The sequence below is a fragment of the Pituophis catenifer genome, unplaced genomic scaffold (assembly GCF_029215685.1).
Source record: "Pituophis catenifer annectens isolate HBS135680 unplaced genomic scaffold, rPitCat1.0.hap2 SCAF_3, whole genome shotgun sequence".
Lineage (NCBI taxonomy): Eukaryota > Metazoa > Chordata > Lepidosauria > Squamata > Colubridae > Pituophis > Pituophis catenifer.
In genome coordinates, this window is record NW_027256883.1 from 84,640,026 (window position 1) to 84,665,191 (window position 25,166).

At 36.8% G+C, this 25,166-nt stretch overlaps 1 protein-coding gene across 3 annotated transcripts in view; it reads left to right on the forward strand.

The window, feature by feature from the left end:
• The window catches only part of CDH18 (cadherin 18), a 203,598-nt gene extending 197,480 nt beyond the window's left edge, over positions 1-6,118 (forward strand). For 2 of the 3 annotated variants that reach the window (XM_070942579.1, XM_070942581.1), the window contains 2 exons: positions 2,524-2,775; positions 5,628-6,118. In XM_070942579.1, coding sequence (XP_070798680.1) covers positions 2,524-2,775; positions 5,628-6,118 — 743 coding nt within the window. The remainder of the gene's footprint in view (positions 1-2,523; positions 2,776-5,627) is intronic. The other variant, XM_070942580.1, reaches the window with a different exon arrangement.
• The last annotated feature ends 19,048 nt before the right edge of the window (positions 6,119-25,166 follow it).

Here is a 25,166-nt window from a genome sequence, read left to right on the forward strand (position 1 = left end):
TAATTGTTTTTTTTTTCCTGATGTGACTCACAGAGAGAGAAGCAGGTGGGAACATGAGTGAGCCATTATGGATATTAGCTACTGATAACCACAACTTGTCTAATCACCTTTCACAGCCTCCATCACATCCTACTGTAGGCAAAAAATACAAGTTAATCAGGGGCCATGTGGTTACATTTTGCTTCTCCTGAAATTTCCATCCTTCATTGTCACTGGATGAACTTCGGGTTCTAGGAATAAACAAGAGGAAGAATCCACCCCCTCTGTCTACTTTGTTCTTCTTATAGAGAATTTATGAAGCTGTGTCATTGCCATACAATTTTCCTATTTATTTTTTTTCCTAAATGAAATATTCATAAGAAAGATAATCTATCTGAAGATTTTTTTTCCCCTTTAGTATGCTTTTTCTCCAGACTCCCAATATTTGTACAGTTATTATTCACTCTCGAAAGGATTATTATCAAGCTTGAAGAGCTGCAGAAAAGGGCAATCAAAATGGTCAGGGGACTGGAGCTGTTCTTTTGTGGAATAGACAATTGTATTGGGGGATTTATTCTATTTTATTTTGTTCTGTTTTATTGTATTGTATTATTTTGCGGAGGGAATGAGTAAGGAGAGACAGAACAAAGGGTTTATATAATGAAGTGGTGTGAAGAAAATAAGACAAATGAGGTTTTTTTTTTTTTAATGAAGTTGTGAAAGTCCTCAAATGGTCTTTCTTTTTGCAAAACTGCTGCATGCTTGATCATAGGTTGAAAAAAATACATATGATTCCATGCTTGACAAAGATATCAATTCATTTAAATGTTTAAATGCTTCTTAATCAATCTGTATTTAAAATTCCTGGTTTCCTATATAAAGATATTTTAAGTAGTTGTTTTCAACAGTAGAGTCATAATTAGAACTTAACAAACTCTTCCAACAGATGTGCCTTTATTTTTAAAAAAACAAAATGTGAGCTATGTCTGTGAATAGATTTATCCAATAACTGCTGTGGGCCATAAAATTTGACTTCTAAAAGTTAGATTTTTTTTCTAAGTTTTTATTTATACCTGAATTCACCTCGATAGCATTAATATGTATTAGTGTGTTTTATATGTTTCAAATTTATGTTTTTGTAAAAATCTTGATTTTAATTAGGATTTTTTCTTAGCTACGTTGTGTTAGTACAGAATGAAAATTGGATTAAAGTATCTTAAATAATATAACAAAAAAGCTATTTATTCCCACACAATTTTCCTGACTCTGCTTTCTATTCATTTTTAGCATTATTTTTCTAAAAAAAAAATCCACCCCATTGTTCACCAATGATGAACAATGTATTTCACAGTATTTTAGATTTAGAAATCAGGTTGCATGCTACATCATACTGTGATTTTTTTACTTCTAATAAATGTGTTTAAAATACAGCCCTTTCATTCGAGAATTGTTTAATACTGCATCTATAAACTAGTGGAGAATGATCTGTCCATTCATCAGAGTGTATATTTAACCAGTTGTTGACTTCTTTAGCACCCGAAAGTGACAAAGAGATAGCCATTTGAATACAAAAAACAAAAAAAAAAAATCAGAGAAAAGCTAAAGAGCTAGAGCTGTGTTGATTTTCTTCCTCTCAAAAGCTAGATTTTATCTAGATCCAATTTTTAGTGAATGAAACAGCTGTTTTCAAGGTAGGTAAAGTGACTGAGAATTGATGCTTAATATACTTATTTATTTATTTATTTATTTATTGGTTCGATTTATATGCCGCCTTTCTCCGGAGACTGTAGTCTCCTCCGTCATCATGGTTTGTGCTAAGAATCAACACTTAAGTTAAACTTTATTTCACCTAATCAGAGGAGTGGAAGAGATTTCCATGTGTGGGTATATTGGTATGTGCATTAGAAGACACCCTACATACTTATTATAAGTAGTATGTATTAGGGTGAAATGCTACCGGTTCGCACCGGTTCAGGTGAACCGGTAGTGGTGGTGGCAGGTGGTTTGGAGAACCGGTGGTGGCGGCAGCACGAGGCTCTGCTCACCTGCCCAGATGTCATTACTTCCTGGTTTTAACCAGGAAGTAACCTGTTTTTTACCCTCTGTGCATGCACAGAGGCTTTGCACATGCGCAGAGGGTCCAAAATTGCATGTGATGCACGTGTGCACTTCCAAACTGGAAGGGAAGGTAAGTAGATTTCACCCCTGCTATGTATGTATTATATGGCATAAATTGTGCTTGGTTATTTACAAACAGTTCTTCTTTTTTAATGTATTATTTCAATTTACATCATTGTAAATGACAATCAGAGCATCCCCACAGTCACATGATCAGATTTGGGTGATCCAAAAAATGACCCAAAACAGACCATAAGGCTCTCATATCCAAATAGTTCCGGAGTTTATTATAGTGTGTTACTAAGAGTTACCAGGATATTCACCAGAAGTTGAAAATGAAAAAATATAACAAAAGATAAAACATATTCTAAGTAGGTTTGTATCATCTTTGTTAATACTACTTTGATCTCACCCTTTCTCCTATAGATAATACAGCCAGCATCCTGACCCGAAGGAGAAGATTTAGTCGGACTATCCAGGATGTATATTACCTTCCTATTGTCATCTCTGATGGAGGGGTCCCATCTCTCAGCAGTAGCGCCACTCTTGTCATACGGGTATGTGCATGTGAAAGAGATGGTCGTGTGCGGACCTGCCATGCAGAAGCTTTCCTCTCCTCTGCAGGATTGAGTACAGGAGCATTAATTGCCATCCTGCTTTGTGTTGTCATTCTCCTGGGTAAGTCTTCAATTAGTTTCTTTTCTGGAAGCTTCAGATAATCCCAACAGCAATGTGAGTTGCAGTACTGAACCAGGAACTGCAAGAGCCAGTGTGATGTAGTGGTTAAGGTCCTGGACTAGGCGTAGGGAAACCCAGGGTTTAATCCTACCCCAGGCATGGAAATCTTGGGCCAGTCACTCCCTCTCAACCCTTTTCAGCATCAGACTCCACAACTGATAATCAAAATCCTTCCTTAACAGGTTCCATAAAACAGCTAGGTCAGCGTGGTGCAACAATGAAGAAAATCTGCAACCATGTGAGGCAAACACTAAGAAAAATAACGACTGAACTAGGAATTGTTTCTGATAAGCAGTAGCTAGAAATACAGGGTTCTGGCTTAAAAATGAATAATTCCAAGCTTGAACTAAATTGATAGGACAGGGAAATCTTGAAAGCAAATGGCTGAGCTTCTGGAATCCAACGGAATTAATTTTGCAGAGGTCAGTAAGTAATTAGCATTATTGATCCACCAGGTAAGATTTCAGGAAACCACCAACTCAGGTTGCAGTCTAATACACTCAGGGAAAAAGAGATGAAGAGAGTCTTTTTGAAATGGATCCCCCTGCCAGAAGAAAGAAAGGGAGAATAAAAAAGCCATTTGCTAATTATCTCTCTGTGGGATGAGCTGATAACAGTCAAAGGCTCATCAAGAGGAGCAAGGGATAGATGAAGCAAGGAGATCATTTCATTACTTAAATGTCCTTGGAAATGCTTTTTTCTCAGAACACTTTATGAGTTTACGTACTTAGACTCATTTGAATACTATCCATTAGCTAATATTCTCAATTGGTTGAATTTCACACTATCTGTCCATTCATCCATTCACCCAAATTCACTCAGTTGAGAATATATATGTATATAATGACTATATACCCCCTTTCTTAATTGCATACAATTAAGTCAATACATCTAATGTTCATCCTCAGCTGCCAGGCCTCAGAATTTAGGCACCATACTGGCTGTTACACTTGAGAGTTATTGTTTCAACAGCTCTAGAATGGTTGAGCAGGGCTGCTTTATTAAAATGCAGAAATAATTCAATGTATGTTTCTCAAATGGCTCCAATACATTAACAACCTTGTTTCTCTTCTACATAGATCAGTGGTGGGTTGCTCCCGGTTTGAACCGGTTCGCAAGAACTAATAGTAAAAATTTGTAGTAGTTTAGAGAACCAGTAATAACATTGGCTGGCCATGCCCCCGAACCGATCCCCAGCCTGGTCACCACTCACTTACCCCACCCACCTCATCAGAGGCTTTTTTTTTTTTACTTTTAAAAGCATTATTCTACAACCTCTTTGGTTGAAAAAATGCTTTTAAAAGTTAAAAAAAAAGCCTCTGATGATCCAGCGGCCCAGCTAGGATCGTCAGAGGCTTCTGAAAGCATTTTTTCTGCAACCTCTTCAGCCGAAGAGGTTGTAGAAAAAAAAAATGCCTTTAAAAGCCTCTGGCGATCCCTGCTGAGTTGCCTGATCGTCAGAGGCTCCTGAAAGCATTTTTTTCTGCAATGTCTTAAGATTGAGGACCGGTAGTAAACCTCTTAAGAACCGGTAGTAAAAAATTTTAGAACCCACCCCTGACGCAGATGTCTTAAATTCTAGTACTGTGTTTGGAGATTTCTGATTAAAAATAAATAGATGATTTTCATAGTCTCCTGTGATACTGAAATCCTTTTCTCCTACTCTGCCCAATATGGGTGCTAATGTGGGAGTTTGGGATCTAAGTCTAAAGCACTGTTTCTTAATCTTAGCCACATTAAGATGTACAGACTTGCTGGCTGGGGAATTCTGGGAGTTGAAATCCACACATCTTAAAGTGGCTAAGAGTGAGAAGCATTGGTCTAAGGCAGGGGGGTCAAACTCACATAGTCAAGGCGGCATCATATGATGTATTGGGACTTTTTCCCCCTTCGTTAAACCAGGCATGGGTGTGGCCAGCATGTGACACATCTGGCCCATGGGCCAGGAGTTTGACAGCCCTGATCTAAGGGGCCTGCCATGCTTGCTTTCCAGTTTTGGGATTTGAGGGTACTAATAATAATCTTTTACTCAATGTTTAAAGTTGTGAAGATGCAGCTTTTCCATAATGTGAACTGTTATCAAGCTATTAACACAAAACTCACGCATTATTAGGGTGATTAGAGGCAAATGGTATAAATATGCATGTGGACATGCCAATATCACATATAAGATGCAAATATTCTCTGTTACAAGCAATTTTTCAACAAAATGCAAGCATAAATCTATGAGTTCATTTTTCCTGTCAGCCACAAACTTTAATTTCTAGGAATGTAATCATCTTAGTACGTTCATAAATCAAGACATTTCTACGTTGGTTGAAGGGGATGGTTTTGTTTTTTTACATTTGTGGGTCTTCTTGTACTACTGTAATAGACCAGTAAAAGGAAATTATTACATTTTTTTCTTGAGAAATATTATAGCATCTTATCTTTACCTGTATTTATTATTATGGCTAAAATAGCCCAACTCTGGCCCAGAAATTGAATATCTAATTCCAGAACATACTTGGCTATTTTGTGATCATATTAACTGATAGGAAAATATTATTTTATGTTAGAGTTATAATTACCTCAAAGACCAAGTTACGTTAATGTACTAGTAAGGCACAGATTAGTTTCAGCCTAGTTAATGAATAAAGTAATAGATAACTCTGTCAAAAAAAACAGAAAAGAAAACAGCTAAAATGCATATAACATTAGATAACTCTGCCAAAATGCAGCTAATCAGTCAACTAGAAAGAGTTACCAGTTGTCAGCCCTACTAATATCCTATTCTGAATTTTTCTTATCAGCAATAGTGGTCCTGTTCATCACATTAAAACGCAGCAAAAAGGAGCCTCTGGTCATTTCAGAGGAGGATGTCCGAGAAAATGTTGTCACTTATGATGATGAGGGTGGAGGTGAGGAGGATACTGAAGCTTTTGACATTACCGCTCTGCGGAACCCATCTGCTGCTGAAGAATTGAAATTCCGGAGGGATGTTCGTCCTGAGATGAAGCCCGCAACCAAACATCCCACTTCATCTCATCTTGACAACATAGATGTTCATGAATTTATTAAGCAAAGGCTGGCTGAAGCAGACCTTGATCTGAGTGTGCCCCCATATGATTCTCTACAGACATATGCATATGAAGGTCAAAGGTCAGAAGCCGGATCTATCAGCTCTTTGGATTCAGCTACTACACATTCTGACCAGGATTATAATTATCTTGGTGACTGGGGACCAGAGTTCAAGAAGCTAGCCGAACTTTATGGAGAAATAGAATCTGAAAGAACAACTTAATTATCTTGATCATTCCCCAAATATGGAACATTTTAGATCTCCGAGCAACTTGGAAGCGTAATGACAACAATGGCTGAATATCAATATCCTCAAGATGTACACAGTTACTGTAGAAATAAGTGCCCTTTTCTGATTTGAAATGGGGTTCTTCAATTGAAGAAAGTCAAATTTTGAGGAAAAAAAGTACCCTTCCATCCCCAAGAAAAGTTTGTCCCTTTGTGTATATTTTTCATTGCTCAATAAAGTCCGTGGTGCAGTAATAGTAACAATATTTTAAGTAAACCAAGCAATGCCAACAACATGCTTATAATTTCCTCAAAATATATCAGAATTGCAATGAGTCAACAGAGGGCCTACTTACAGGAAGAACTAATTCTATTTGGTTGGATGTGGCATTACATAATTATCTCTGTTTGTAAGCTTAGAGGCTATTGGATAATTTAATGGGGGCAAAGTAATTTTCTCCTGTTTTATTCAATCCAAGGTATTTTATTTCTTTCATAAGGGGACACTCGAATTATCTAGCCAACTGATAGATAACATTAAAGATTAATAACATTTAGCTGATTTCTTTAAAAAAAACACTACTGTTAGTGAATGCCACATTTCTGCAAGCCACCTCTAATCTTTCTATCCTGGAAAGGTAATGAAGCAAGCCAGAAGTGGGTTTCAACAGGTTCTGACCAGTTCTGGAGAACCGGTAGCAGAAATTTTGAGGGTTCAGAGAACTGGTAGTAAAAATTCTGATTGGCCCTGCCCACATCTATTCTCTGCCTCCCAAGTCCCAGCTGATTGGGAGGAAATGGAGATTTTACAGTATCCTTCCCCTGCCACACCCACCAAGCCATACCACACCCACCAAGCCACACCCACAGAACCGGTAGTAAAAAAAAAATTAACCCACCACTGAAGCAAGCATTAAATTGCTACTTATTTAAATTTATAATCTTCCCCCCTCTTAAGCATTTCTGACTGATAACATGCTTCCATTTTGTAGTTATTTTGCCTTTTTTTAAAAAGCCAGATATATATTTTTTTCTTTCACTTAAGGGAACAGCATATAGTTTCCTTCTGCAATGGAAATGAATAGGATACCTTTTGTTTACAGAAAATGTATTACATGTTAAGCTATGCAATGGCTTATATTGTCTTATTTTTATTTGGATTGGCAAATATATAGATGAGAGATCTCTCATCAATTATATCCTGATGTAAGTAAACATGCTTTGATATATTGGGATTTCCATATATTTTCACATAGGGAACAGAGTAAATTTTCTCAAACTGGTCTTTTCAGAATGCTATAGTTTTTAATTCAAATGAACCTAGACAGGGTAGGATGGATGGGGATTTTACTCTGAAAAATGTAAAATGGGGAAGACTGGTATACTTTATTATCTAAACATCTCAGGTGGAATGACCAGAAATGACCTGAAAGCACATGCTGTAAATCTTATTGCTAAGTTGGTCAACTCAATATGATGCACCAATGCAGTAGCATTGTTGTTGTTGCAAAGTGGTGGACCTATAAAAGCACATCTAAACAATATCTGGAATCCTCACATTACAAATATTTGCTGAAATGTCAATAACTACCTTTATATTGAATCATCTTAATCAGATGCTTTGAGATGGGAATAACAAGGAAGACAGTGTTGAATGTGACATAACTTCTTTATCTGCTGCTTCCTGATTAATAGAGTGTATTGTCCCACTTCTACTGTATCCTTCAGATTCAATCAAGTCCACTTGACTTTTCCACATAGAAAAGGAAAAGACTTCACCTTAGTCAGAAACATATTGGCTAGACCTTTCCTATATTATAGGATTTTTTTCCAGATTTAATCTAGCAGAATAAAGAAATAATTTCTGTATGCCGGAGGCAAAAAATTGCAGCTGTTTGAATGAACGTATAATTTGCAACATCTGCCACTGAATTAAAATAGATACATCAGGAGAGGTAGTATCAATTTTTTCATTGCTGTAGTCCATCCTATAGTAGTTTTCCCCAAATTTCTCATAATGAAAACTCAGCCTTTCTGCCCTTTGAGTTGATATGCTTCTCCTAGGTGAAAACTTTTCAAGGTGATTAACTTTACAGTGATTAACATTTAATTTGAGGGAGGCACAACCAGTGTAGTAAAATCATTCACAAACATACAAAGAAACTTCTCTTTGTATGGGTAGGTTTTTGGCTTACATAAACCTTGAAGAATCCTATTGAATTATTACAGCAGCTGAACAGTTTGTCAGTCAGTCCCCTTTCTTCTACCTTGGGTGAGATGTAATAGTTCCTTCCTCTGCTTCCTATGTTCTGTAACTGCTCTACAATGTGATGATAGCTCTAGGATGGCATAGCTTATTTTTCTAATTTTTTTCTGGATAAAGAGGAAGTAACTGTGTCTTTAATCCTGTGATTCCAAGGGTTTGTTGAATTTGCTTTGTAATGCTCCTTTCCTCAATTCTACTTTTAGAAACCCACTGGCTGCTTAGGTTTCATTAAAGTGAAAAAAGAAGGCCTCTGACAGCAGATTGTCCTTTCTGACCTTGAAAAGTCTACAGCACTTTAGATGTCCTGCCACAATTTAGAGAATTGTGGCAATATGAATTTTCTCATGGAAGATTAAAGTAGCTAGTACTCAATATAGCTTTGTAGTTAATTAGTTACTAGTATTTGCACTTTAACAGTTACTTTTTGATGATATCATCAACAAGTAAAATGAAACCTCTAATATAAACACACTTCTATATTTAGAAGTTATTGGCTGAGTAGAATATAATACAATAAATGAGCAGGATGGAGTTGTGCAGGTCAGCCTCACCTGAATTTTTATTTACATTTGGGAGTAGTTGGATGCTGACATTATCCATGGAGCTGATGAGGCTCCATCTTGAACCTGTGAATCCCTGGGACATGGATTGTAGTCTACGTTCTACTCTCTATTGGTTCTTTTGTTCTCATTGTCCTCAAGGGCTCTACCGACATTAGATTCAAATAGGTGTCGATGTTTCATTGGTAAGGAGGCATTTACTTTTTGTCTGAAGTAAGCTATGTTATATCTCTTGCTCAAGAAGTCTTTCTTGATCCAACAGTCCTAGATATTGTTAAATATGCTGTTGATTACTTTTGCAGAGAGAAAAATTGGGAGAATACAACCTGGTCCTGGTCCTCCATGATCTCTTGGTGACTTTCAAAACTACCATCCAGGCTATCACTCTGGATCACTTTCAAGGGACTGGAGTGAGGAATATTATTTAAAGAGGTTCTCCTCCTTACTGAGGGGGCAATTCCAGTTGGTTGTGATGTGAAAAGAGATTTACTTGGAGATCTCGATTTTGTGGTGTGCCTCAGGGATCCCATGCCTATTTATTTCAACATCTATGTGAAACCACTGGGATAAATCATTAATCAGCTCTGATTTCAGGGGTGGAATCCAGCAGATTCTAGAGAACCGGTGGTGGAAATATTGAGTAGTTCAGAGAACCAGTAGCGGAAATTTTGAGTAGTTCAGAGAACCGGCAAATACCACCTCTGGCTGATCCCAGAGTGGGGTGGGAATGGGGATTTTGCAGTATCCTTCCCCTGGAATGGGGTGGGAATGGAGATTTTGCAGTATCCTTCCCCTGCCATGCCCACCAAGCCACACCCATAGAACTGGTAGTAAAAAAAAATGAATTTCACCACTGCCTGAGTTATATGCATTTGGAGTTGGGTGGGGGGTACTGATTCATGCTTAGCTGTCTAGAGCCTTCAGGAATGGACAGTATACAAGAATAGTAAATAAGTAAATAAATACATAAGTAAGAAATAAATAAGGGAGGTACCATTGGCAATGTTCTGAATTCTCAAAAAGGATTCATCTTGCACTTTTCAGTATTTTGCTTAGTGCAGGGAAATTAAGGATGGTGATGGTAGGGCCTGAGCATATTAAGTTGCTGTGGGTGAGACATGAGGACCATCACTCATAATGCCTATGTAGAAATTAGGAACTATTCCAAACATAAATAGCTGAAAAATGGCACCTTATTATGAAAGCTGAGGATGGACATTTTGTTTACTAGTAAAGTGTTTATAAGGGTTCACCAGTCAGGTAAAATGCTCTATCACAGCCTGAAAAACACAACACTGAAATTGTTATAAATATAATCAGTATATTTGATAGATAAAGATCAAGGTGAGACCAATTTAAATTGGGTTAAGTTCTGACAAAATTGACTTAAACCCACTGCATCAAGAACCAATGCTGGATAAAAAAAATGATTATGTTATTGAGGTGATGATCAGCAAACAGAATTTAAGCATTTGATGTGAACAGGTAATGGATGAGAAAAAAATCATTGTGCTTGAGGGAAAGGCAATGGATAGGTAAATAAAGGCTTGAGAGAAAGGCTATGGAGACTTGAAGGGAGAGGCTATGGATAGATAGATTAAGTCTACAGATAAGCTAGGTAGATGACATCAAAGACAATATGGGAATGTTTTGGAAGGGTTGCAAGATATTACTAGAGATACATTAAAATAATTTGCATTTGCCCATGCAATCACTGGAGGTTGAACGAGACTCAGTGATACCTAACACGTAAGGTAAGATAGCTGTTATTGTCATTCTCCTGTTTACACAATGGCACACATTAACATGAGATTCTGATGCACTGGTCTTGTAAGAAAGAATGCCACCCATCAAACAATATTACCATTTCAAGGATAACAATAATAATATAATAACTGCAGCAGCATCCAAAAATGCCCTAAATGCTTCATACTGCATGTCACATGCTCTACCCATCTTCAAAGTAGCCTTAAACACTAAGTCATACAAAATCATGAATATGCAGTATACACATGTAAGTTATGAATAAAGGTCAAAAATAGCTATGAAGGAACTGGAAGCCAAATTCAAAGGTAGAATTTACAAACTGGATGTATTAGCTCCAACCAGGTAATACCTCATTAATAGGGTTTTATTATTATTTTTAAAATGTGGCCAATGAATTTTACAATATCCCATTTACCACTATGAATATTGTAAGCTCTGATTAAGGGTATTATTTAGAAAAGCATCATAATGGATCATAAGGTAAAAGTGAAGACACTGTCAAAAATACAAAATTATGTTCTGATTTGTCTGTCAAAATTGGTCACTACTGTTGTGTTATAGAGTTCAATTGTGATATTGCTATCTTTAAAAGGTATATTTTTTGATAGATTTGAAGCCATCACTCATGTAATTTTGAGTATATAGAAACCTTCCATGCACACATGACAGTTATGCAATTCATAAGTGCAGTGTCTTCTTCAAAACCTTGCTGTGATATATGAGTGGATGAAGGGACAAATTCTACCATACGTAACAGTTTTGGATTGCCATATAAAATAATAATAGTCATAATGCTGAGAATCATATCAAACAATTGTAAAAACATATTTTTGCTACAGTTGATTCATATTTGTATTGTTTGGAAATACATTTTATGAGGGGGAAAAAATCCTCCCATTTATAATATACATTTAACAATTCCCAACTGGGTGATCGCTGTTGGAGAAAGATTGTGTTGCATTTAAACTTTAAAGAGATTTCTCTGGCTATACGCTTACATTGTTTCCTGAGTGATTTGATTAAGTAATGATCAACTCTTAGCAACCACCTAGATAGATTTTCTCCCTGTTGTTCTGCCTCTAACCTCAGGTCTTCCAACAGTACACAATGAGTCTACTCATCTCATTGCTGATTGTATTCTTCTTCTTTTTCCTTCCATTTTTCCCAGAATTAGAGCCTTTTCCAGAGAGCTAGGTATTTGCATAATGTACAATACCTGAACTAGAATAATGTGATCCTGATCATTTGTACCTCAAGTGAGAACTCTGGGTTAAATTTTTCATGATCCATGGGTTTGCTTTCTTGCCTGCAATATATTAATACATACTGTGACTTATAGCATCAATATAAGATGATTAAAAAAAATATCAGTTAATGGTATGAGAAATGTACCCCAAAAACTAAGCTACCATATTGAATTGCTCTATCACTCTATGCCCAATGGGGCAGAGTAACCCAGTTGATTTCAGACTTCATTTTTCTCCCAATGTGTAGCTGGGATCTCAGTCCAAGGAAGACTCAGAATTTACTGAGCTTGTTTGGTTCATTCCTAGGAATAACTGATGCCCAATCATTATCTGTATTCATAAAAGGTTAAGACCAGGGTGGGTTCTATTTACCTTTACTATTGGTTCACAATGGGAGCGCATGCGCATGCGCAGATCATCCATTATGATGTCTGGGCGCATGGGTGGAGCCTCCCACTGCTTTTACTACCAGTTCGCAAGAACCGGACATAACCAGGAGCAACCCACCACTGGTTAAGACACAGGGTATCTTATTAGCCTTATTACTAGGCTAATAAGTAAGGAAAATATCAGTTCCTTGTTTTAAGGAACCATCCAGAGATGCAGCATAAGTAAGAGTAAACTGTGCCTCCAGATTTAAAGTGGTAAAATTCCTTACAAATATTGGAGAAATGCTTTCTTGCCTGCATCAATTGCAAGAGGAAAACCAGAATTTTTAAAAACAAGGTCTTACCAAATGCTAATCCAGATTCTTCTATGCAATCTCCTCACCACAATCTCCTTCCGATGTATCATGGTGCATTTGAATGCTTGCTATGCTTACTGTGTTTGATTCAAATATCCTTTTGAGTGCATGTTTGACAAACGAATAGTGTGAACCTTCCAAGCTGTAGATCAAAGAAAAATTTTGAAGAGAGAGGAACATAAAGAATTCCCATTACTCCTCCTAGCTCTCCTCTCTCATTAAACCCTCTAATGTTAGAGATTCCCCTCATTTTTCTTTTCTGCAGCACAAATGGTACTTTGCGAAACTGAGGCAGAGAGACCCATGCTTTGTCACCTCCCCCTCCAGAAAGATTAGCGTGAGGTTTCTTTCACTTTTTTCTTTGGCCCTAAATGGCTCCGGTATCTTCTCCAGTCTTTCTCATGGCACCTGCACTGTTCCTCCTTTTTCAGGCCCTCTATGGATTTTTTTCCTGGTCTTTCCAAGTCATGTTTTTCTTTCTGACAGTGATTTTCACTCTTGAGGCCCCTCTCAAGTGGAAGAGACTTTAAAATTTGATAGAGCCCAAGGGACAGTTCCAGACACCAGAGAATTTCAGCTCATTCCCTCTCCTGAGCATGGGAGAATTTCATTTCATTTTCCTCTTCCCTCTCAAAGGGTACATACATACTGAGCTTGCTTGATTTCCCCACCCGCCTGAGTCAGAGACTGTTCTCGGAAAGCTTCCTTCTATGTGTATGGCCTCCAGCTGTATGGAGACCTGTGGGATTTATTTCTCTCACTTCTGAAACAGCATTTTTGCAGCATCCGCTTTGCCTTAGAACCTGACATCTGTAGACTACACACCTCCCTCCAGAGGCAGCTGCTGCTGCTTGCTTGCTTTGTTCCAGAATTAAAGCTTTACAGCAAATAGCACAGATCAAAACGACTGACACATCAGAAAAACATTTGTCATCTATCTTAACTGTTCGTTAATGCTTCTGACTGAGGATCTTCAAGCCAGAAGGAGGGGAGCTGCTAGTTTCCTTTTATGTTTTATTTTTTAAAGAAAAAGCTGAGTGAAATATTCATTTTTGCTGCTCTTAAGACCTTTTCAATACCTTATTCGTGAATCATTTTTGCAAGCTCATCCCTCTTATGTTTATCTTAGTGCTTTTAGGTTGTGAACTGGTTGGATGACAGAAAGTCAGCAGTGTTAATTGCTAGGCCCAGCTGCTTTGACAAGGAGGAAATTCATTGTTGTTATACCCCTAATCTAGCACCATGTATTAATAATTAAAGAACAGCAACAGCAGTAGTTGAAAGTTGCCTCATTCTTACTTTTTTCCAAAGTGTGCAAAAAACATCTACATTTTTAAAGAGAAGTGCGAACAGTACGATCTCATGGGAAATTAGGTGAAAAATACCTCTGCAAGCAAACATAGCTGCTCCATATCGTTACATTTTCCTTCAATAAATCAAAAGGAGAAAAAATATTTTCATTTGTATATAGACAGTAGTTTCCAAGTAGGTATTTTGTTGGACAGGTAAAGCATATCTACCGTTAATCAAGAAGTGTTCAGTGCAGAAAAAATGTTTTTATTCCATTATTGTCATTTTAACTGAGGTAAATGGCAGCACTTAGCTGCTCTTAAGAAAGTTAAATATGGTTGGACTTCATTATTGCCTGAATGGAAGATCACCAGGAGTATGAATTAGACATCGACTTGTCTATAAGCTATGCTTATAGTGCCAAACTATTCCCATAATATTGGGAAGAGATCTACATGGAAATGCCTATGTATCCCCAGGAGTTGTGTTTGATTTAAGGAAATCAAATTTTCTAGTATCCAGGTCAGGAGTGAGCACCCTACAGCAATTGGAAGGCAGGTGACCTCCAATTCTTGTAGCTTACATTTCTTGTAGCTTTCAGATATCTTTGAGCATAATTCCTGCAAATTGATAATATATTGCTATTTTGTAGTGTGAGAGATCCCGGAACACACATCTCCTTAATTCCTTGTCCTGGTCACCTGTATAATGTACGTATGTGTGTGTGTGTGTGTGTGTGTGTGTGTGTGTGTGTGTGTGTGTGTGTAAACCATCCTACTGTAGGCAGTTACCAACAGGTCAAATGAATTTATTTATTCAATTTCCATAGCTGTCCATCTCAAGCAAGTAATTCTGGATGGTGAACAAGTATAAAGCAATTAAAAACAAAGTACAATTTAATTTATATATGTGGAAACCAAGAAAAATTTTTATCTCAAGCAAATGACTCTGGGCAGTGAAAAATCATAAAATAGTTCAAAAACATTACAATATATATAAATTTAATATATATAGCATTTCTTTGATTTGATTAATAAGGTTATGGGAAGGAAAGTAATGTCATTCAATAGCATGGAGTTCTTTATGCAGTAACAGTTCATGGGTCTTTATTCTGCTTTCTTGCTCCATCTGAACGCTGCATCTCAAGCACCCTTTCTGCTAATGGTACATTATGAGAATAAAGGTGCAATGAGGAAGATGAGGACCATTTCATCCAATGAGACATCGGTCTTGTTCTTGAGTCTACCCCAACTAAAAAAATATATGTAATTCTTCTGTTCCACATATGATGTTTTTATGTGTATGAACAAAGGTGAAAGTGAGTAAAGGGGGGAGGACAGAGAAAGAAAATAAGCTATGCAATACCACACAAACTGCTAACATTCTAGTTCTCTATATTTCTGGTTGGATGGCTTCCAACACATCTTTCTCCTGGTGGAGGAGGGGGTTAGGGATGGGGACAACGATTCATTGGAAAAGCAAATAATTATATTTAAGAACTGACTTTTTCTTATTTGTTGGAGCATCACAGTACTATTGGAAATAAAAGTTCTGCAAGTTGAAGGGGGAAGCAATAATTTTTAATTATGCTCTTTTCCTGAAACTCTCATCAAGACATTAAAGTATGGTCCAGCTTTCTAGAATGTTCAGAGACCCCAATTAATAATTTCTGTCCTATTTAATCCCCCCACCCCCCCCACCCCCATTAATGATTTCATGACTGGAACTCCATTCATAGATTCTGGAAATCCACTTATATGTTTGCATTTATGAAACTAAAGTTGGATTTTTAGGGGGGGAAGGAAGGAAGGAAGGAAGGAAGGAAGGAAGGAAGGAAGGAAGGAAGGAAGGAAGGAAGGAAGAAAGGAAGGAAGGAAGGAAGGAAGGAAGGAAGGATATAATGATCATTCAGAAATGAAACTTCCCAAATTAGCAATGTATTCATATGAATATTTACTCAAAAGAAAATAATCAAAATCATGCAGAGTACATATTGACATAAATATATCAAGCTATTCAATTTATTTTGCAGATTAAAAATAGATTAAGAAATACAATTCTAAGCAAATAGAGTAGATGCTTTAGTCTTTGCAAGTTGCACTATTGGTTGAAAACATCTACCAAATGAATGTAACAATGATCCATTCTAGGTATTGGCTGAGCAGTTAAAACCTAGATGGTTTTTACTAAGGAGGGTCAATTATTTCAGTATAATCCTCTTGATGATCATTTTCTGCCTTCGTTCTCAGATTTCCTGAATTGAGCTAGAAGATCTGAATAGTCTATAACTATACAGATTTCACAATTTTGTCAGGGGCCATCAACACAATTACAACCTGTGCTCATCTCTTTCCCATCAACCTTGAAGGATCAGGAAAGGAAGAAGATACTGCCTTTCCATTTGAATGATTAATGCTGGATAAAGCTGATATATGCATATAAGTTATATACATTTGAATAGCAACCAACGGTACTGCAGTAGTATCACTCATGCAGGCATGCTTACTTTTTGTATAAAAAATGTAAATGATACTGGACAAAATAAGATACCAGTCACACAAGATCCCAAAGTCACCAGGGGATGTACTGATCGCTCATTCTACATGGAGACATTAAATCATATGTTAATCTTTTTTTTTTTTTTGTCAAAATCAAATCTCAAGAATTTGGTAGTATTAAAGCAAAACATAATAAACTATTGTGGCTTTTCATAAAGTTGAAATATGGATCAGGTATATTTAGGAAGTCTGTGGAGATTCTCAGTCATCCAGGTCATGGTTGTCCCAAGGTGCTTTTTCAGGAGGCAACTGGATTTTCTGTTTCTAAGAAAGTCCAGTTGTCTCCTGAAAAAGCACCTTTGGGTATACTTAGGAAAGTGCAACAATATTGCAATTATTGCCTCCTCATTAGAAGTGATAAGACAAGAACTTACTTTCAGCTAGGCTAAAATAGCACTCAACAGTTCATCCTTTTCTTCTTTTACAATACCTTTCTTTACATGTACCCTTTACACACAAGAACAGTCTGTTTATGAGAAAAAACACCCTAACTGTGTCATAGGCACAATGGATTCATTGTTGGAGAGTAACAATTCCACTGGGAATTGTTCAGGCAAATTCCAAGCATTTCACTTCAGCTTACTTCCTAAGCCTACAAAGAATAGAATTTGTTGCTGTTTTAAGATCAAAATTTTTGTTTTTAAAGAATTATTTCAAAGGTGTTCTATGTTGATTGCCTTGTAAGACAAAGAAAATGGAATTTGCTTCTCTACCTTTCATTTTCTCGTCCTAATAAATGGTCAGGCATCCATCCCTTCGCTACAATCTGTAAGGATGAAAAACTTATGTTGCAATGGCACAGCATTAATGTCAAAATTCTTGTAAGACCAACTGGCCCTGATGGTTTCTGCCTGCTGCACCAGATCCAACAAAGTAGGCCCTCTCTGGTTCTCTTTAGATCACCTATTGGGATGTTGGAAGCATGGCTTTTCTGTTATGGTATCTGCCTTATGGAATAATCTCCTGAAGATTGTTGGCCTTCTAGAAGACCATGAAGAACTAACTTTTTCCCCAAAGACTGAAGGCAGGATCATAATGGAGGTGTGTGTGTGTGTGTGTGTGTGTGTGTGTGTGTGTGTGTGTGAGAGAGAGAGAGAGAGAGAGAGAGAGAGAGAGAGAGAGAGAGAGAGAGAGAGAGAGAGAGAGAGAGAGAGAGAGAGAGAGAGAGAGAGATTTGTGGATACTTTTGTTAGGGTTTCTTATGTTTTTGAGTTTTTTATTATGGACAGCCAAATACACTTGTTCAATAAATAAATACTTAACCCCAGCTTTCCTTCTTGGGTCCCTGCATCAGATACAAGTATATAAATCATGGGACGGATATCATGACATTATAACAAAAGAAAAAACCCTTTTCTCCTTACCTTTCTGTGCTAACACCTATGTCCATGAATTGACATGCACAATAATATTCAATATGACATGTCAGGTCATCATTTCCTAAATAAGGAATCTCGCTTCTTATTTAGGGGAAGGGGACAAGGGCATGCTCATCCATGCTATAAGCACTAAGGCTTCTATAAGCACTAACACTGCTATAAGCACTAATGCTTAGAAGAAGGAGATACTCAGGATAAGTATCCTATCCTTTCTTCTCTCTACTTCAAAGTTCCAGCAGGATTCTTACTTACAATTGTATTACTTACAATTACTCACACCTTAGTCTCTTCCCAACTGGACTACGAAATGCCCTTTACATGGGGATGCCCTTGAAGAACGTTTCAGTCAGACCAGAATACAGCAGAACTTGAGACTTGGGACTGTCCTGACTCCAACTAAGCTTCTTGGTTCAAGTTGAGGTGCTAGTTGACACTTGTAAAGATATACATGAAGTTGGATCACATTACTTATGGGAATGCCTCTCTGCACAGGTTTCTGCCCACCTTGCCAGATCTGCTAGAATGGGTATTCTCCAGATACTATCAATATTGTCTAGTAGATCCCCATTAACATGCTTTATCTGTCATGAGACCTTCCATGCAGAAGAGCCTCCCTGCTGAAATATGGACAGCCTGCCAACTGTCCAATTGGCAAATCCAGAAAAAGAAACTCCTGGGACATTATTTTACAAAGAGTATAAGCTTTATTGAATAAACCACATTGGCACAGAAGAAGTGAAACCAGCTCTGGATTTCTAGTGCAAAAGCAAGCATAGTTAATTTGCCCTTTCACTGTGGCCATTCACAGTCCAATACGTCCACTGTTATGGGAAACAGTGAGACATGCCAGAACATCTGCTGCTGTCATCTTGAGTTGTCAGTAATGTCTCACGGAAGCCGATGGATGCCTGAATACCATTTCTCCCACCCTTGCATTCCATCAGCCCCCGTCCCTGTTACTGTCAAGCTGAAAGCAAAGCAAAATGTAAGTGAAAGTGTGAGTCAGTCTTGACATAGCCCTACTCTATTGGCCTTTTACCAGGCCATGAAGATCTGGTTCTTTTTTAGGCACTGAGGACAGGATATTAATTTGGGAGTTCTAGCATGGATAGATGTCTCCAATTGTCTTTTTATTGATATGGTGTTAGTTGGTTTTTGTTTTAATGCAATTCTTTGTTTTGGTTTGCCACCCAGAATTTCTTGGATAGATGGGTATAAATTGGATATAAATTGGATTAACATGTAAAAGACATTTCAAAAGTTTTGACCCAGTAATATCAACACAACAATTAACTGAAAATCCTGAACAAACTAGAAACAACCAACATTTTACTGCACAGATTTTGTCTATTGAGTTCAGTGAGAAGGAATTAAGAACTGAGATAATCCCAAATTGCTGAGATGTCGTGGTTATTGATTCCCAGAAATCAGTGCTAGTAATTAGTCACTTGCTTGCGGGAAATAAAACTTTCCTTCAGATTTGTACATTTTGTAGACTGCAAAATAAATTGGTTCCCTAACTGCTGGGCCTCTTCTTCCACCCTAGCTAAAGATATATATTATAGAGGCTTGTTGGCAGATAGCTAGAGAAAAACATATCCTTTTTTTTTTTTCAGACAGAAAGATCTCATAAGTAACTGTAAGATCAGCTGTATATGCAAAATTGGACATTTTTAATTTTACAGTTTGAATTTTAGTAGCATTCTTATCTTCTCTCTGGGGGATATGCCAGAAATCACTTTTTTGTTTTATATTTTTTGAAAAACCTGTTTTTTCTTGTTTTCCTTTTTATTTATTTAGAATCTTGATTTTAAAGCTCACCTCTGTTTTTCTAGCACATCTTCCACAAATTGTGCACTTGGGGACTCTCAATGAACCAGGAAATGTTTTTATTTAGTGTTTCTAATTTCAGGACTGTGCCATATTTCTATCCCTTTGTATATTTCAAGGACGAAGCCATATTTAAATGAACCCATTTCCCTCTCTTGAGGTTTGTATTTGAAAGCTAAGTAACTTATTTTTCATCTTTCTGAAAGATTAAGAATATTATTAAGATAGCTTCTCTTCACAGGGGCTGAGTGCCTTACACAAGTTACAACTGATGTTCCTCCATTTTTCCTCAGGGAAAAAAAGCTTGGAAATAGGTGTGAATGTTCTCTCTCTGATATTGCTTACTCTAATTTCTGCATTTCACTGATTTAAAATACTGACACACCAAATTCTAATTTGTAAACCAAAACATAAGTTATTTTTGGTAGTTCATTATTATATTAAAAGGCTGTGGCTTTTGAGAGAGTGCTGGACTTGTTTTGAGGTACATGAGTCATTTGTTTGGGTGTTCATGGGGTCAGAAGTAAGGAAACACATGGCATCAAGTGCATTGCAATACAAACTCTGCCACTTAGGTGTGGCCTATGATGCAAGTACAAAGGATAGAGCTTGCTCTGTGGCATCATCACGTTTCATCATTTTGATATCATTGTGGCTAAGATTGATGCCTATGCTCACCAGATAATTTCTTAAGTCAACCACTGTCTCTCAGATAAAATTGATCACAGAGTTATTACTATGAAGTTAAAATCTGTTTAAAATGATTAATATACAATAATCCAGAGTCTATTGCTTCACAATTGATCAGCCCAATCTGGTGCTCCACAAAACTACAAATGAAATCCACCATGGATTCTGTTGGAGCAAATTCTATTCCTACCAAACTTTGCCCAAACTTTGTTGTAACTTCAAATGAAATTCAGCTGGGGTTTATTTTTCCCAGATCCAAACAATGTGATTGGTTGGTGGTGGAGGAGAAAGGGACAACGGAAGGTGTCTGAAAAGTTGATGTTCTATTGAGAATTGTGAACAACACTAGCATTTACATTTTGTAAAGCTCATATCATTTTGTATGTATCAGCCAGAAAAGCTGACTGATTTACATTTTTAAGGCAATTACATTACTGGTTTCATCAATGACAGAAAGATAAGTCCAACGTTTATCTGTGTCACCAAGGAAAACAGTTATGAAATTGTCCATTTCTAAAACAAGCAAACAAACAAAAACTAGGAAGAAAAATTACACTGAAATCAGCAGGATTTGTTGCCTTACGGTGGGATGGGCAGCAAACAAATTTAATAAAATAAATAAATAAAAATATAAATGTGTCTTTCTTACATTCCTAGTGAGAGATATGAGTTGTCTCCTTCCCCTATGAGGAGAATTGAGGCAATAATAATGTGGCTTGCAAGCAGGCTATATGAAAAGAGTAATTTCCTTTCCTTTCAAAAGTTTCATTTTTGGTTTCCAAATGAAAGGTTGTTGGCATTAGCCCTTTCCGATTGGCTGATTGGAGGCTTTCTTGGCTCACTCCTCTTCCGTGATTCTGCAAAAAGGATGCCAACTGCCCAGGGAAAAGTTTGCATCAACATATGTTCTCTCTGCCCCAATCTCTTAAATCAACATCCTCTAAATATGACATATTACATACTGTATTCTCATCCTTCCTAGCCATATCCAGATGATGGAAATTATAATCCACCTGGGGAGAAACTGTTTTAGAATTACAGATGTTCTTATTCTTCTCATCTGGGATAAGGCAACAATATTCTGTGTAAGTTACTGCATGTAAGCAGTCAGCCTGAAAAATGAATCAGCCCTACAAAACACCTTCAACAGCTTGTGTCAGCTTTAGGCAAACTGATGTGAGGTCTGCATAATTATTTGTGACCAAAAATGTTCCTGCTCTTATGAAATGTTTTCATCTGCTCAGGTATGAATGGAAATGACAGGGAGCAGCAAATGCCACTGTTTGAAAAACTGGCATTTCACAAATTATGAATTGTAGATTATACGATCTGGAAGAATTATTACACTTCTACTGCTGTTCTATTCTTTTACTTCTCAGATTCAAAATGAAGCTTATTTCAGTCTGGGGGGGGTGGAGGGGGAAAATCCCTGCTATGGAAGTGGAATAATTCTCACCTATCAAATCAACTGATATTCTGGGTTGGTAGCAATTAAATGCTGATTTTGTAGCAGGAGACTATAAAAGTGACTCTATTTTTTTTTTTTTTTGCTATATTAAATGAAAATCTTGAAAAATAGAAGTTCAGAGTATGTAAAGTTAAATATTAATTATGGAATTAATCAAAGCAAATTATTATTAAGACCTTTGGGCGAGAGAATACAACAATAAAATACATAAACCTGTAATTAGTAATAAAATGAAAAATCTATTGCAATGATGGAAACAAAACATTGCCCTTGGTTGACAAAATGTGCCATATGATCTATTATTCTAGTTATTATACTATTTATATTTTATTTATTCATCTAATTTATAAAGCCACCCATCTCACAACAAGTGACTTCAGCTGCCGTATAACAAGGAACTTAAATACAGAAATCATGTCTCTAATTTTCATCCATACAACATGATGATATGGTAGTTTAGGCTAACCTAAGGTCACTCAGTGATTTTCTGATCCTGAAAATCAGAATCAGGGATTACTATGACTTTTAACAGCTATATAACCTCTAGTAATTGATTTTTAAAATGCTTTAAGCATGTCATAAATATCATAAACTCTCCCACTGTAGAATTTCCTAATTTTATAATGAAGCTTGGCTTTCAGGGATGCCAAGCAATCAGAATGGCTTGATTTACATGATTTGCAAATTATGATTTCTGAACAAATCATGTTCAGCATTATATTTGCACAGAGCAAACTATAATTTAGATATGGTAAATCTTTACTTTAAAGTAAAATTATGTGACAGCTTTAGAAAGAAATATTCCAAAATGTTTTAGAAGGGGCCCGACTGAACAACTCATATCAAGACTGTAAACATTTTGATTTCAAAACATTTTGCATATGTCAACTTGTATTAGGTTTTTTAAAAAATATGTAAATTGACATTACGCATAACAGTAAGCTGGATATAAACCAGAAAGAAGCAACAGCCCACATTAAATGCAATAGCACATCAGTCAGTCAGTCCATGGTGTTAACGTTTTTGTCTAAAACAGCATGTGAAATAAAATAAGATAATAATAAAATAAATAATTATAATAAAATATTAAGAGCCTTAATAGTACAGTGGTCTAAGGCACCCTGTTATTAAGCTGGTTATTAAGACCAGCCGCCTGCAATTACTGCAGGTTCGAATCTCGCCAAGGCTCAAGGTTGACTCAGCCTTCCATCCTTTCTAAGGTAGGTAAATTGAGAACCCAGTTGTGGGGGCAATAAGCTGACTTTGTATAAATATACAAAAGGATGAAGGCTATTGCTGAGCACATTGTAAGCCGCCCTGAGTCTCCGGAGAAGGGCGGCATATAAATCAAATTAAAAAAAAAATATATTAGAAAATCTCATCCCCCTGAAAAATTGCATGTCCATTTCAGCAAACAGTTATCATATCATTGTGCAACATGATGAGTCTAGTAAAATGGACTTTCTCCTATTAAAAATCAGTATAATTTTCTTTCAGTTAATACTATTGTAATCTATGAGATTGGGTATTATACAAATAAGCTTTAAGTCAAAAGTGAAAAAAGTAGAGGAGAATGTTAATAAACTGGTCTCTGAAGTGATGAACAAGCAAGATAAATAATGAGATGTGTGTCATTATGTTTGTGTTTGTGAATCAGATACAAAGACTTTTGTATCAAGTTTTTTGTTGTAAGTTTTCAAGACACAGGGTTTGCGTTTTGATGTTACAATACACACACTTCATCATTGTTGGGTTACCCATAAATATGACAAAAATACGGTTTGCAAACAAAATTTTCACAAGACTAAAAGGCCAAAATGAAAACAGTGGAACTAAAATAATCTTGAATGGATGAAGTGTTGTTTTTTGCTGGAAAAGGCTGACAATTTGAGAGGTTAAAACTTATTTCATCTTGCAGGTTACTATGTCTGTGAGGAGATAATCATTTGATGGTGGTCACCTGGGAGAATTGAAGTTGTTGTACTGGGTGTGTAGCTGTGCAAGAACTCAGAGAAAAAAAAATACTGTTTGAATAAATAGCCCTTGGGAAGTTAGACAACTATATGATGTCACCCCACATTCTTTCCTTTGGATCTTTATATCCCCATTTGATGCCATTTACTACAAAAATGGCAAAGCCAATTATGGAAGTCATAGTAATCAGATATGCAACCCCTAACTGTTGATCATTCCAGTTCGTTCCAGAAAGTACTGTATACTAAGTGTCCTCAGCTTTAAGCAACTGCATCCTTCGCAATCATGTGTGCAAAGGAACATCAAACATGAACATTTTAAAAATAGCACCTTTTGCTACTTTTAGTACCACAATGATATTAAATATATTTTTTTTCTCTCTCTCACTCTCTCTTTGTTCCTCTGCCATGTCAGGAGCAAGAGAAGCAAAACTAACTTTCAACAAGATGATCTCAACTGAATGTTTGAGTCATGGTCATCTATGGGGTGTGTATAGAAGAGGAGCAATGATGGATGGCTGTGATAGGGCTGCTGTATCTATAACACTTTCAATTAATAGTTACCTGAATACCTGAACAACTGAATGATATGATGCAATTGAAAAGTGAATGTTAACATTCACCGCCTCAGCAACTTATTGATATTGGGAGCTTGGAAATGCTGATTTCAGAATACATTGGTCAAGCATTTATTGTTGGTCTTCCTTTGGGCATGTGGGAAGGAATTCAATGGCCTCCTACCATACATTCTTGCTGAAATCAAGTAAAAAGTTTCAAGATCACAAATTAGAATAGGTTCTAGCTAAAGATCGAAATGCAATGAAAAATGCCAATGTAACTGAGTCAGGGGTGAAATCCAGCAAGTTCTGACATGTTCTGGAGAACCGGTAGTGTAAATTTTGAGTAGTTCAGAGAACCGGCAAATACCACCTCTGGCTGGCCCCAGAGTGGGAAGGGAATGGGGATTTTGCAGTATCCTTCCCCTGCCATGCCCACAAGCCACACCACCAAGCCACACCACACCCACCAAGCCACACCCACAGAACTGGTAGTAAAAAAATTTGGATTTCACTATTGAACTGAGTGGATATTCTTCTTTGTCAGAAATATAACTGAGGATCTCTTTGATGAAATAAGAAAAAAAATCTTTCCCCCAAAGAGATCCCCATTTCCAATCAACAAATGTAAACAAAGCGAAACCACAGTTCAGTAGAGGGCCTGACTGCAAAAGTGTCATTTCTCAGAACGCTGGCTAAGTGTATTTTCTTAC